This window comes from Falco cherrug, chromosome 5, assembly GCF_023634085.1.
Source record: "Falco cherrug isolate bFalChe1 chromosome 5, bFalChe1.pri, whole genome shotgun sequence".
NCBI lineage: Eukaryota > Metazoa > Chordata > Aves > Falconiformes > Falconidae > Falco > Falco cherrug.
This window is the reverse complement of record NC_073701.1, coordinates 23,001,483-23,015,704: the sequence shown is the minus strand read 5'-3', so window position 1 is coordinate 23,015,704 and position 14,222 is coordinate 23,001,483. Positions and strand designations below refer to the sequence as shown.

At 39.0% G+C, this 14,222-nt stretch overlaps 1 protein-coding gene across 19 annotated transcripts in view; it reads right to left on the bottom strand.

Moving 5' to 3' along the window:
- Positions 1–14,222, bottom strand: part of MICAL3 (microtubule associated monooxygenase, calponin and LIM domain containing 3) — a 161,711-nt gene that overhangs the window by 64,138 nt on the left and 83,351 nt on the right. For 14 of the 19 annotated variants that reach the window (XM_055712819.1, XM_027807630.2, XM_055712820.1 and 11 more), the window contains exons 18-21: positions 10,289–10,396; positions 9,430–9,616; positions 6,382–6,470; positions 5,158–5,245 (exon numbers count right to left, since the gene is read on the bottom strand). In XM_055712819.1, the coding sequence (XP_055568794.1) occupies positions 5,158–5,245; positions 6,382–6,470; positions 9,430–9,616; positions 10,289–10,396 (472 nt within the window). Of the gene's footprint in view, positions 1–5,157; positions 5,246–6,381; positions 6,471–9,429; positions 9,617–10,288; positions 10,397–13,034; positions 13,143–14,222 lie in introns of all 19 variants that reach the window. The other 5 variants (XM_055712827.1, XM_055712831.1, XM_055712834.1 and 2 more) reach the window with 2 other exon arrangements.

The window sequence follows — 14,222 nt, the reverse complement described above, 5'->3', positions numbered from 1 at the left end:
AAAAGGGTTCTGTATCACGTGCCATGTCCTGCAAAACACGCCATCACAGCTCCTCCAAACAGAACAGACAACATTCAAGGCACAGTAGTAGAGGAATTATCTTTCCTCCCAATTTAGTGGTACATCCTGAAATATGGATGTACTACTTTTTTTCTTTTCTTTTTTTTTTTTGGGGGGGGGTGGGAAGTTGTGGGTTGGCATGGGGTATGGATGTGTTTGTAAATGCACAGTTCAGCGGTTTAAAATGAAGGCACCACAACCAGAACATGATGTCACAGAATTACTTTGCTGTTATCTTCTGTAATTTAATGTTTATAACAGACCAAATTCAAACAAAACTCAAGTGTGAATAATAATGGAAAGAAGTGACCAAGTGGAGACTTCACGAAGATATATTTGTCTGCACATGCAAACAGTATTGCTTTGAGCTGAATAATTTTCACAAGTAAGGCATGTTCAATGTATGTAAAACCATAAAGAGACCATGTTTTTGAACAAGCAGCTTATTTCTACACAGAAATATATATAAAATGTATTTGTACTTTGTTAGACAGAGAAGTAGAATTGTATGCAAATAATACTGGAAGCATTCATAAAGATTCATTAAAATTGTACAGACAGTTAAGATCCTTTTCAAAATGTGGCTCAGATAATTCACTTTAAAGGCCATGCCACTTACAGGAAGCAGCCACCCCCTTTTCTAGCTCTCCAAGTCAGCAAAAGAACTTCCTCTCACAAAGTCCAGCTTTGCTTGCTATATACAACAGTGAAGGGCTTTGCTCAGAACATTGCTCCCTGAAAACACTTAAGGCAAATCCATAGGAAAATTTTTAACTTTTCACGTTGCATACCTGTATCATGTACACTATATATTTTTGTGATTTTAAAGCAGGAGATTTAATGCCTCTACTTTGCATTGCATTTTTCAGTTTTGCATACTATGGCTTATATTTGGCTTCTTAAATCTTTTACAGGTCAAGTAACTACTGCAAAGGTCTCATGACTTGCATTTTTTATTTAATATTGCTGTATATTTTGGAGTATGACCTTCCCTAGCAGGTCTTTCCTTTATGAACTCCCTATTGCTGATAGGGACAGAAATATATTGCTGTGAGAACACAAGCCTGAAATAGGAAACATCTTACAACAAAACATGACCAGCTAAAGTCACCCCAAGAAGCATATCATAAAGCTGATAGGGGTAAAGACTGTTCCAAGTCCACCTGTCAAGAAAGGGCTGAAAGTTCAGAAATATTTCTTACAGACCTTTAGAACAAACAGAAGAACAGCATTTGCATTAAAAGCACATTAAAACCATATGAAGTACTGTAAATAATATTAAAAAAAAAAATCCAAGACACAGCAGTTACAGATTATCAAAGGCAGAGACAGCTGAAAAGCAAAGTTGGTTTCATATTTTTTTTTTTTTCTCTTGGCAATAGCACTGATTTTGGCACAAAGGCAAATGCAGAAGATAGAGAAAAACAGGCAGACAGCATACAGAGAAAGGTTACAGATCTATGACAAGCATGCCACAGTCCAGCAGGACCAAAAGCACAGTAACAACCTTCCCCAACTTCCCTTCCCCAGAGAGAATGGCATCCATCACTCAAAAGCTTGTTGCCACTTCCCAAGCTGAAGGGTTGATCTATATTGCAAGAGCCAGTCTGACCATAACCTCCCTGGGAACACCCCTTGTAACCACCACATATGATGCCACACAGGGTCTCTGGCAAACCAGGCAAAACCTTAACAAGAAGCGTGATTCTAACTGACTGCTAAAACCCCCCTTAACCTGCTTATCAAGGATTGTGCCCTGCAATTATCATTACAGCACAAGGGACAGACAAAACACATTAAATGCCAGTTAAGACTGCAGCCACCCAGTGAGGGACTGACGACTTTAGCAAAATTAATACATGCCGATCAGGTTAGTAAACACATCACAAGAAAGTGCTTGTTGTGACCAGTCTCACCTCAGCTGACCAAGCCAACTGAAAGCCATTTTGTGGTTGAATATATTTTAAGCATTAAGCTGGCTAAAAAAGAAGAGGCCAGATTTGGTGGTATAGCAAAGGAGACACTGAGTGTAGGGGGAGAACCCATGCAATTTACATCCATTTGAGATTCCATGGCAACTAAAAAGCAGGCCTTGCATGAGTCACCATAAAGCTCACCAAACAAGCACTTGTACTAACTCAGGGCTGAATTTAACTCAGAGGTATAAAATTGTAAAACAGCTGGGTTTTTGTCTTGTATCTTCTTTGACTGATGTTTCTGTTCTACACCTTCCTTTTGCCTTCTAAACTATCTTTACATCTCCATCAAATATCAAACTTATGCATGTTACACTTTTTTTTTTTTTTTTTTTTTTACTTAATCATTTCAGAGGCAACTTACACTCCACATCAAGATCTACCTCACTACTGAGGACTGGCTCAGCCCTCAGGGTCTGAAATTGCTATTGCCAAATTACATTTGGTGGCATTTGCTTTAAGGGAGGTCAAACATTTTTAAGTGTATGACCTGTATGAGATGAGTCTATCAGATGGGTGAAGTGGAGCCTCGGAAACAGAGCTCTGCCTCTATCTCCATTTCAGTACAGGTTTTTTGCTCAAGGGATTTGTCTACTCTACAGTGAAAAGCAGAGTGTCTTTAGTGTCTTAAACAGACAAATTAATAAATTGCAAGAAAGCATATAGTTCAAAGTCAGAAATTATACTGAGATGTAATCTTATAGACTCCTTTTGATTATTCAGGAATAATATCCTTTTCTTCCACTGTATTAGCCCGTATTGTAATTCAAAAGGGTTTGTTTTATTTTTTCAAACCATATATAACTGTAAACACATCACAGGTTTCCTGACCTACACACCCAGCAAGAACAGGAGCTGCAGGACACGACTGTCACGCTAACAGAGAACTGACCTGCCTTTAATGACACTGTGGTTTGCTTTGAAAGTACACTGCATTTAGCCTCCTCCTGCTTCTTAACCATTGTTAAGCCAGTAGTTTTAAGATATACTTAGAACCTACCTCACGAAGAAAACAAAATCTCAGCCAATAATGGCATTTTTCTAGCAGAAAGGGGGAGAACAGCAGAGGCACTGCTCACTCTTCTACCATGAAATGTACTTCTGTCATGCACATATAAGAATGCACCACAATACGCTGCCTTGAAGATGGCCTAGCTTGACCCAGCTGGGTGTGTCCTACTACACACTTTGGGTACTGCAAGAGGCAAAGTTTTAAAAGGTTCAAAAGCTTTAAAAATTATGCTTCAGCTGTACACTGCTTTAGAAAAGCAGAAAGCAAAGAGAAGGAGCCCTAGATTTCAAGTTTTGTCATTTAATAAAGTAGTGTCTGTTCTGTTTTACTCCTCTGGAAGTACTTCAGTTCTGCTACAGGATTGTGCCACTGCTACATAAGGAGAGATGGAAACATCTGACTTACAGCTGATTCATATTTGATTTATCTAAGTTTATAGCAAACCATGGCTTATTGTTTGCTCTACTTAGTGATCACTTAGATGCTATTTACTGAATGCTCATTTATAAAAGTGAGTAATTAAATTCAATCAGTTGGAAGGACTAAATTGGAGGAAGGAGGCTTTCTGCCAGCAATTGGTTTGATAAACTAATTGATATATATAGCTAAACCCTCCTTCCACTTCTTATCACCAACAGCTTCACTCCATAAACCACCTCACTCTCACATCAGATTCCCTGTGCTCCAAGAAATATTTTTCCATTCATCTTAAAGAATATGACCCAGCTAGAAAAAACAAAAAAAATCTTTTAACTTTTAGAGAAAGCAATTTTAAGTCTATCCAGTTGTACAAAAATGCTGTAGTTAACCCATCTGTCCACAGCATTTTGCAAATGTCACTCTTCCACACCTTTTCCCTTTCCTCCGTTTTGCCATATGGAAATTCCACACAAACAAAAGAGGAAATCATCAAACTACACTTCAAGAATCAACTACATACACTAAGAATAAATTTCTGTTGGATTGCACTCAGTTAGAATCTTAGAAACACTTGTAAGAATAATACGTAAAGTAAAATAATAGCATGATTTTTATTTGCCTGTGTGTTTTTAAGGTCTTTTCTCAACTAGCACTGTGAAAACATTCTTTTCTCAAAGTGTTGCTATAAGCATGTTCTCTCTCTAAAAGCAGCTTATTTAGTTTACCCATAATGTTCTGGAACAAGTACTAGAAATCAAATCTTTTCCTTTTTCTGACATCACTAAATGAACACTTAGGGGCTGGGCAAACGAGCATTTGTAGCACAGACACTTCTCCCATGTTAGAAGGAATTAGAATTTCAAGTTAAAAGGCAAAACTACTTCACAGTAGAACACACACATCCACCACCCCATTCCCAAAGCCATGGCCAGGAGCAGCACAGATTCTGGAAGTGAGGGAAGAGCACCATGACCCTGCCAGCACCACGAAACTCAAGGGGTTTAAGGAATCCAATCCCATCAGCAGTCAGACACCCAGAATTCCAAAGGAGACAATCCAGAGGTAATGGGATCTTTCCCATTCAAGACCAGATTAATGAAGAGAAGCTTGGGAGAACAAGAAACCACACCCAGAATTCAGGCAAACACAGAAATCCAGTTTGTGAGCTACTCCAGCGCAGCGGAAGAACTTTTACCTTCAGTGGCGCTGAGCTGTACACATTACAGGGCCCTTCACGGGGGCCCACTCAGAGAAGACCCTCACCTGAGCATCCGTGTTTTCCTGGAATTCTTCCAGATAACGTCCTTGAAAGGACTGAGAACATCTAGGCCCCAAAGCCACAGTGCAAAACAATATATTGAGCTTTCACAAAACACACGAAATTCACATGGCACCCCAAAAATCACACGAATTACACAGCTCAAAGTTGGGTCAACATTAATTCTTACTGGTCAGCAGGCTGCCCACAGAATTCCCCTAGAATCTGCACAAGAACTTCTGACTGGACATAGAGAAAGGGAACCCCAAAAGCCATCAGCTGACACATGAAAAAGGAGTCCAAAGGGTTCTGGGCTACCTGGTGCCCAATCGAGGAAACTGTGCTTTGCAGGTGCTGGCTTGCCACCCTAACTCTGCCAAAGAGGCTGAGAGAGTACTGCACCACCCGGCTAAAGAAGGAAGCGGAGCTACCTGGGGCCCTCTCTGCTGAGGTGGAGATGGTATTTGCCCGTCCACTTCCGTCACTTGCCATGGTGTCCTGCAGAGGTCCTTTGGCGTCCTGAGAGAATGCGGGGGAAATTGAATTCATATTAAAATAGCAAATGCCTCAGAAATACTCTCTTCTTTTCAATACTGAATACACTGAACCAGGGAGGCATCCCGCTCACAGTGAAGATACCCCTTAACCATCACAAAAGGCAAGCTCTGAACCAAGCATGTTCCTTCTCAATTTGCAGATTTATTAAAGCTCTGAAAAACAAGCTGGATATCCAAGAAAGCACAGCACTAAGATCCCCAAAGTCTGCGCATCTGGGAAATAAAACAAGTTATATTTTAGTCTTCATTTTTGCCATGAAGTATGGCACAAATATTGGGATGGATCCCTTATACTTCCAAAAAGAAGGAATGCAGCTTCAGCTTGTACTAACAAAACCTGAGAAACAGGCAGAACGACAAGCACCACCACTACCACAAAGGAAAAAATAATTTAAGGGGGAAGGACAATTTGTAGCATGCAAGCGTAACAGAACTTGTTAAGAGACTAGCATGTAGTTTGCTCAGAGTATGCATAAATACTGAAAAAGGGGTTGAGGAGACAAGTGCCTTGGATTGCAATGACAGAAGCTGGGAGACTTTTCTGTATTACACAGTGCGTCTTGATCCTATACTTAGAGCACAAATGCTTCCATTATGATAGTATAGGAAAGCGATATCCTTTCTTTTCACACAGGTTCCCATTAACATACAGAAAACCTTCAGAAATGAAGGCTGGTCCTCCTCATAGCCTATGCAAGTGGGGTAGAACTTCACATCTCAAAGGAAATTCAAATAATTTGTTTCATTTTAAGAAAAAAGATGGAGAAACAAAGGAAAAGCGAAACTGGTAACATTATTCATTTATTCTCTGCATGGACTGAATAAGTATTTAAGCTGACAAGAAAACAAATCAAAACCCTGTTCTGAATGGGACAGTACATTATTTTACAATAAGAACCCTGAAAAGAGAAGTGGTAATTAAAGGAGCTGCTTTTAAATAAAATATATAGAACTGTAAGCTCTCATGACACAAAAAAAGCAACTCGATGCACTCTGATTTTTTTTCTACTTTCTAAAAAAAACCCCAGCATATTTACTTTTACAATGTTAAGAATCAAAACCCGTTAACATGACATGTTAGAGAAAATAATGAGTTACCTTTCCCGACAGAGGACCCACTGCTGGCCTCTTCCTTTGAGCATAACCAGAGAGTCGGTAACAGTAGTGAGGTTTACAGTAGAATTTACCTGCAGTAAAAACGCAGAAGATGGTCAATAATGAAAACACAGCAGTTTAGCACAATATAAATGTCCATCTCACTGCAACTTATTTTCTGCTGCCATTCCCATTGCTACCTCTAGTTTCTTCACTACAGCAAACGCTATCTGAAGTTTTAACTCCAGCCCTCCTCTCTCACCCTCCTAGCTAGCCTCCTTTTCATTGGGTGCCTGAGAGCCATTTAGCTTAAAATCCTATCAAACACCAAAGCAAAGCTGTGAGGCTTGTGTGGTATCATACGCTAACAATGGGGCAGTGTGTGAGGAACAAAGAAATCATCACATGAAAAGCTGGCAGAAGCACTTTTGGAAAAAGCAAGAATGAATACAACCAGCAGAGGGAAGTGGGAGAGGACAGTGTTAACTCCCAAAGAACCATCGATAAGAACGCACAGTGGCTTCTTGTGGAAAGGACAGTCAATCAATGATTCATTTCCACAGTTAAGACCTTTTGTGGTATTACTGGTTTAGTAACACCCCAGAAGCCTAGATGGGTTTTCACCGGTATCTGAAACACTGTCAGGAAGCCAAAGCAGCGCTCATATCATAATACAAATAATAACAGCAGCAATTTGATGGCACATGATTATCTTCCAGTGTACTTTTGCCAGTATATCCTGCTTGGTGTATGCAGTCCATAGCATTCCCTACTGCTATCCTATTCCTACAAATTTGCTAATGCATTTCAAACCTATATTCTGACCTTCACCTCTTCCTCTAGTTTCTCTGGGCTGGTATTGACACAATGCTTTGTTCTACGATGGAAAAGTGAAAAAAACACTATCTTTCAAGAAGTCTCTGCTTAAATAAACATTTCTTAATATTTACTCTTTCCAAAAACTGCTCTTTCAAATTGTCTGAAAAGAGCAGCAACAGAAAAGTTCTTACATAAAAATTCTCAGACTTTGAAGCCTAAAGCCACACTGACTGCAGAATGCTGCAGAATGCTCATCAGTCCAAGCTGCTAAATGAATAGCAAAAATGTGCGTATAGCTTTGTTATTTTTTTCTCTCAAACAAAACCCAGAATGAAATATAAGCTAAATTGTTCACAATGATTACATCAGATAGGAGACCACACATTTCTGTTTGGCCATATATGCTTCACATACATACACAACTGTTAGTCATGTAATACAATTTCAGAATCAATGCTGTAAGTGTGCTGAAACTCCAAGCTCTGTGTTTGCTTCATTGAGAACTATCTGGCCATAACTGCATACATAAGCTTGCCTGCACAGGGAATCTGGTGGCAAAAACTGTGTCAGCCCCAGCCCATACAGCTAACAGAGCAGTTCAGTCTGTTACTGCTAAATATAAAGCCAGATAGTCAGTTACTTGTGAATGCCCAAAATAACAGCAGTGCTCAAAAAATGCTTTTTCCCAACTTCGATCACTGATGAAGATGTTACTTTTACATGTTGATTTCAAAATTATAATTGGCCCCTTTAAACTCGCATGCCAAGTCTGCTGACCTTCCGGCCAAGTAATAATGGGTTTTCTATTCCTTACTGGGAGACTGGTTTGATGACTCTCAGTTTCCTCAATTCTTTGTGACCAAGCAAGTCTGTTACTTAAAGTCATTATATAATGCACCATCAATACAACATTTTGGTTCTTTTTGCCCCTTAAACCTAGATGATGTTTCCATGGCCATTATTCTACCCAGTACACACAAAAAGATTCTTCCTAGTTATACACAATAGATACCTGTCAATTTCATAACATTTCAATCTGCAGTAGAATATTCTGGAGTTTCATTCTGTAACATATCAGTTAATAGTTTTTACTTCATCTTTGCTCCGAGTGGGGAAAACTATCAGTACTAACACTTTTTTCCTGTTGTTTTGGTTTCTACACCATCGTATCTGAAATAGACTTCCTTCTATCTAACCTCTCACTTGTTTTACATCATTTTGCACATATTTTCCCATTGAGATAGACAGTAAAGATAAATGGCAGCTGTGGAAGAAAATAAAGGCATACCTGCTGATATAAATAAAAGCTAACAGGAGATACTTTCTCATATTTTTTCTTCAGAAATTTCAACCACTGCTCAAGCAAAGAATGCAACACATTGCTACTCTCGGAAGATTACTTTTCACAAGTGATGGGTGAATTCAAGTGACTACTTTTAATGTGCACATTTAGTTGATAAACTGAGTTTAATATGCTGCCATATTATGTGGTTTCTCAGATTTGTTAGGTATATTTGAAGCTTTAATTCTTAGCATGCTAGATTCTGTTAACTAAGTCATCAGCAAGTTTTGTAACCGTATTACTTCCTCCTTAGTCTATCAGATACAGAAAGCAACAGTCATTACTGAACTTACATTAACTACTTCAACAACTCTTTCTATGTATACATAACTCTGACTTACCTCTTCTCAACTTCGATGCTCCATTTTTCACTATATAAACAGAACATGGTTTGTAATGAGCTATTATCGTAGCCCCCGATTATAAAGTTCCTATTTTAGCACATCTAAAGTAAACATACAGAGTTGGGAGAGTTGCAATGTCTTAAAGAAGAAAAAGCTGACTGCATTTGCCTCCAATATGTTATCTTAAGTCATATTAAACACTAAGGAGTTTCCTCATTTGACAGTACTGAAGTAAGAGTAAAGGGTCTAGCTTTCAAACTCTGCCTCCAAACCACTTTAAAGCCCCCAACTACTATTTGTTTCATTGCATTCTAGCTGCTATTATTATGTTAAATTAATTCCTAAGAGATCAGTTATTTTGCTGTCAGCATGACCTGGCTGCAGGAAATCTATATTGTTTCAAGAGTTTGAGAGGTGGTGTCTTTGGAACGGACATTACTCTGGTCCCCATCCACCAAGTAATTTTTAAGCAAAGAAAGAGCTGAATTAATAGATGGATTTCCAGGACAGTTAAGAGAATTCTGGCAAAAAGGCAATTTCTCTTACCATCTTCAATATCATAGGCATAAGATGACAAACGGAGAGTTGTTGCACAGTATTCACACTTGAAGCAACTGCGGTGGAAGAACTTGCCTTCAGCACTCAGCCTTTCCATCACATAGACTCGCTTGCGGCAGAAGTAACAGACATCGCTGCCTCCCAGGTTTTGGGGGAACTCCTTTTTGAGCGAGCCCTAGACAGAAATAGGCATGGCTAAATTTGTGTGTATCCAGCCTCATCAAGATTGCATGGTCGTATTTTCTCTTCATTTATGTGGATACAGAGCATCTGGATGCTGCAGGTCTTTCACACGCGGATGCTGCAGTTCTTGGACACAATTCACAGTTTTAACCAGGACACCAAAAACTAACCTTATTGTCCAGGGAAGGTCCTAGGATGCCATACCTACGTATGTCAGGAGTAAAATAAGCTCCAGACGGAAAAGTGGACACCAGTACTATTAATGAAGACCTTGAAATAAATGACTGAATGAGGTATATGATGGAAAGCCAACACAATTAGAAATCCCTCAAACAGCAATTCTTAGACCTACATTATCAAAATCAGTATCTCCTCCAGAAAACAATAATGCAGAAGTAGCCCCAGTGGATTAAACACATCTTCATGAATATGACAAGCAATTTCTCAACTGTTCATGCACAAGGCTTGGACACTGAGATTAGATTAAAACATTTTGCAAGGAAAATGAGGACAAGAGTGAGGGTGAATGGAGAGAGGGAAACGAAGTCTTTCACAAAGCTATGACAGGTTCCATAAATGGCAGTAACAACTGGACACTCACAATACTTCAGATCTACAGTACATCTATTCACAAACACACATCATCTTCTGTACATTGTCTTACCAGTTCCTTCTTGTCTAGAAGGGTTTTGGGTTGCTCTTTCCTTTGAAGCTGATTGGCTATCTGCTCAGCCAATGAGCTCACTCCGCCTGTGTACATCTTTATATACTTCTACCAGATGGATGAAATAAAACAACAGTGAAGTGAGAAAAGAAAAAAAAAAAAACAACCTCAAATTAAAAAAATGAGTAAATGATAACAGTTAGGTGGTGAAAAGGTGCAGAAAGGTCAAATCATGCCAAGACAGTGGACAACATGGAGTGACAAGTAGTAACAGCAAAGCTAGTGTCATCAGAAATCACCAGTATAGACCAGGATCAACTGTAAGAAGGGAAAAGGCGGCTTACAACATTCTGCATTCTTTAAGTGCTCTAGAAATACAATGATGATGAAGAAAGCAGATCCTACTTTGACTTGTGGAGTATTTTGCACCTGGAAACCTGAGCATAGACACTTCTCAAAGATAAGGCCAAATATAGGATAAGACTTTAGGCTCCAGGTAAAAGTGGCATCAGAAACAAAGATCTTTTAGAAGGTATGTTATGTAGTCTATTGCAACATGCTGATCACAACAGCGTATTCATATGTTTAGCAACTGCAAAGAATTCATTTATAGAGCATTCCTAGAGGAGGGAAAAATCCTTAACCAAGAAACTCACACTGATTTAAAAACATGAATTCTTCCAATGTTAAAAATACACAGAGGTTTATATGGGAAAAGATGCAAGACCCCCATCCAATGCATTAAAGCCATACCTGCATACATCTGGAACATATATTGGTTCAACTGTGAACATGGCTTTATGACCAGGCTTTTCTCCATCTGGGTACTGACTGACTCCAGAACTCTGGATATCTAAAAACCTTCCAGTATCCTGAGAAATCTAGGCAGGCTGGCTGTTACCTTGCATGTACAAAACGAGTATCTGCAAGCCAAGTTCAGTCACCGCAGGAGCGGAGGAAGCATTTTTCACAGGAAATACTTACAACCGTTGGCAATAATTACATGGTTAAGAAAATCATGAGGTTACATCCATGTTAGCTCAATCACACTGCAAACACTATGTATTTGACTCAGAGCAGCAAGAAGCACACCAAGCAATTTTCCTTTTCCAGACTAAAAGCATTATGAATGTTTCTAGTGGGAGTCTCCTCAGCAAATGAAGGATCATTAGAGAGACACTCCAGCTTCTAGCAAGTGTAAAATACCAAAGGTAACGGTTTTATGAAAGGACGGACTGAAGTTGTATCTCAAAACCCCCTTTACTCGTGTAGCAGAACGTGTTTGAAGCACACTAGTTATCTCCCACAACTAATAATAGAGCATAAATTTAATACATGTGGTTATTAGCCTTTAAGACCTTCACATGTTCAGACATGAGAACAGCAAGAAGCATCAGAAAAACTGAAATTCACCACAGAATGGGTACTTCTTTGGGGAAAAAGATTTTGAAAACGGAGTGCTCAAGCCATCAGACATCACCACTGCTATCAGTGAAGTCCTAATTCCTTAAGCTCTGTGCCACTGCAGTAATGAGGGTTTACTCCTACACAGAAAGAACTTCTGTCTACTGATTCCACCCCAGGATGCAGAGCACTTGCAGTATTTATATATGCAAGAAATATGATTTGTCTTTAAAAATTTTCCAAGTTCCATATTCTACCTCAGCTAGTGTGTGCATACACATATGTGCAGACTTGCCTTTCAACAACATATATCATCTCTTGTTGAATATTACATTTAAAATGGTGCTCACTGGAAAAATTTTCTTCAGCATTGATCTTTAACTAGCAATCATAACCATTTGGCCAAGAGTTTTCCTTTTTCCTCTAAAAGACCAGAAACCTTTGAGGCTTTTTAAGTTTTCTTAAAAGTTAGTTCAAGCTTTTTCATTGGAAAAATTCTCTTTTAGCTGAACCAGGTCTCCACTGAACAAATTTTGATTTGAAAACTTCATACGACCATTTTTGCAGATGCTTCAGAATCTTTAAATCTCTACCAGAACACATGAAGTTCCATGTTTCATAGTGATTATGCTAAACTTGACTCACAATACCTTGTACTATTTGGTGTGGGAAATTTAGTTGCTGAATTTTTTATCTGGGGTTCTGTGTTTCTGATTTGGTTTGCTTTTTTCCTACACATCACATCTGGCCTAATACAGGGTCTTAAATGAAGCACTTTATCTTTCCTCCCATGGGCAAAAACCTTCAAAATATGCATTGTTCTGCAGCACTTTGAAGAGCAGGCAAAGAACCCACTCCAGCTTAGGTCAAATCAAGTTCCTGCTGTTTATGTACAACAACTGCAAGTAGTTCAAAATCTCAGTGATGTTTTTAGAAAGCCAAAGTACTACTTATTTCACACCGTCCGTTAAACATATATGCACAAATGCATTCTGTAGTTTGGCCCAGGATTCCAACAAAAGCAGCAAGCAAAACAAGAAAGCTTTACTGCAAAGCCAGAAGGACTATCAGTGCTCAAAAAATTTGATTGGAGAGTGAGATGTACCACAAGCTTTTCATTTACGTTAAACTTCAAATTTATTTCATACTGCTTTATGGCTAATAATAACCAGGCTATGCCAGGTTGCCTCTGGCTTTTCATTTGTGCATGAATATGCACAGGCATTGCATTCTGCAGGTGAGGCACTGCAAGCCTAGCCATGTCTTGTGGGGTGTCCTTGGCTGTGGGACTGGGGCGCAGCAAGTGAACACAGCTGATGCACCTTGCAATGCTCATTGCTACCTGTCGAAGAGAGTCAGATGAAGGTGAAGAAGGGCGATTAGAAGAACGGAGGCTAAGGGAGAGCTCCCACTGGTCAACAAAGAATCGGCGAGACGGTTCAGTCTCAGGCTAAAAAATAAAATAAAAATCAAAACAATCATATATGGCTACAGAGGGAAAAGGAGAAAATAAAAAAAAAACAACTCAGGCCCTTCTGCCCACCATAAAAAAAAAGACTCCTGTAGGAAAACATGGAGAAAAAGGTCCAGTGTATAAATCTTTGCTTTCTCCCTAGTGAGGCAGAATCAGTTATTCTTAATTTGCTCTTTATTAGGTTTTAAGTTATTTAGGACCATTTGGAAGCAGTTACCTACTTCCACAGATGTCCAACCTCCTGTAAGCAAAGCAACTAAGCCACTGGCAAAGATCCCAAATGAATTTCCTCTGCTCCTCCTGTATCTCCCATTGTTCTGTATTACTGACCCAATGCACTTAAGATCATATTTCAGGCCATGTAAGAACTCTTCTATATTTTAACTATATAAACCAAAAGCCCACTCTCCTTGGGGATGGAAGAGAAAGAAGTTACCTTGTATGCATGCCAGTAATCAGCACCAAATTTCCAACCTAAAATTTACTGTAACCAGATTGGAAACACCACACTAAAAAGAATGAAACAATATAAAACAATCTGCTATTCTTGCCTATCAAATGGCAAACAATAAATTCCAAACTAAGAATCTGCACCCTTCTGAAACTGGTTCCTCAGAGGAGAGCCCAAAATTTTGTCACCCCTCTCATATTTAGGATTTAGGGGACCTAAATAACACACCCCTCTCATTATCTCTATGGGTCATTACGCCTATCTCCCAAGGAATACTTCACATTAATAGGAAAAAAAAAAGTAGCTGGAAGTATGAGACAAAAAGAGCACTGGTAGAAACTGTGCATTCCTAGAAATTAGTCTGGAAAGAAAAGTAATGCACATTTTAAATATTGGACACTCTTTTGCAAGAAAATTACATTTTTAGTTATAAAAAGGAAAAATAAATGCCCTGTAGCTGCATGAGCCACAAAACCAGCTATTTCTAGCCACTTAGAATAGGCTAGCCTCAAGATTAAATAAACTGGACAAAATGTAAAAGCTTAGTTTTCACAGTTTCCCCAATTCAATGAAATATAACTGTTTACTTTATACACAAATTTTCT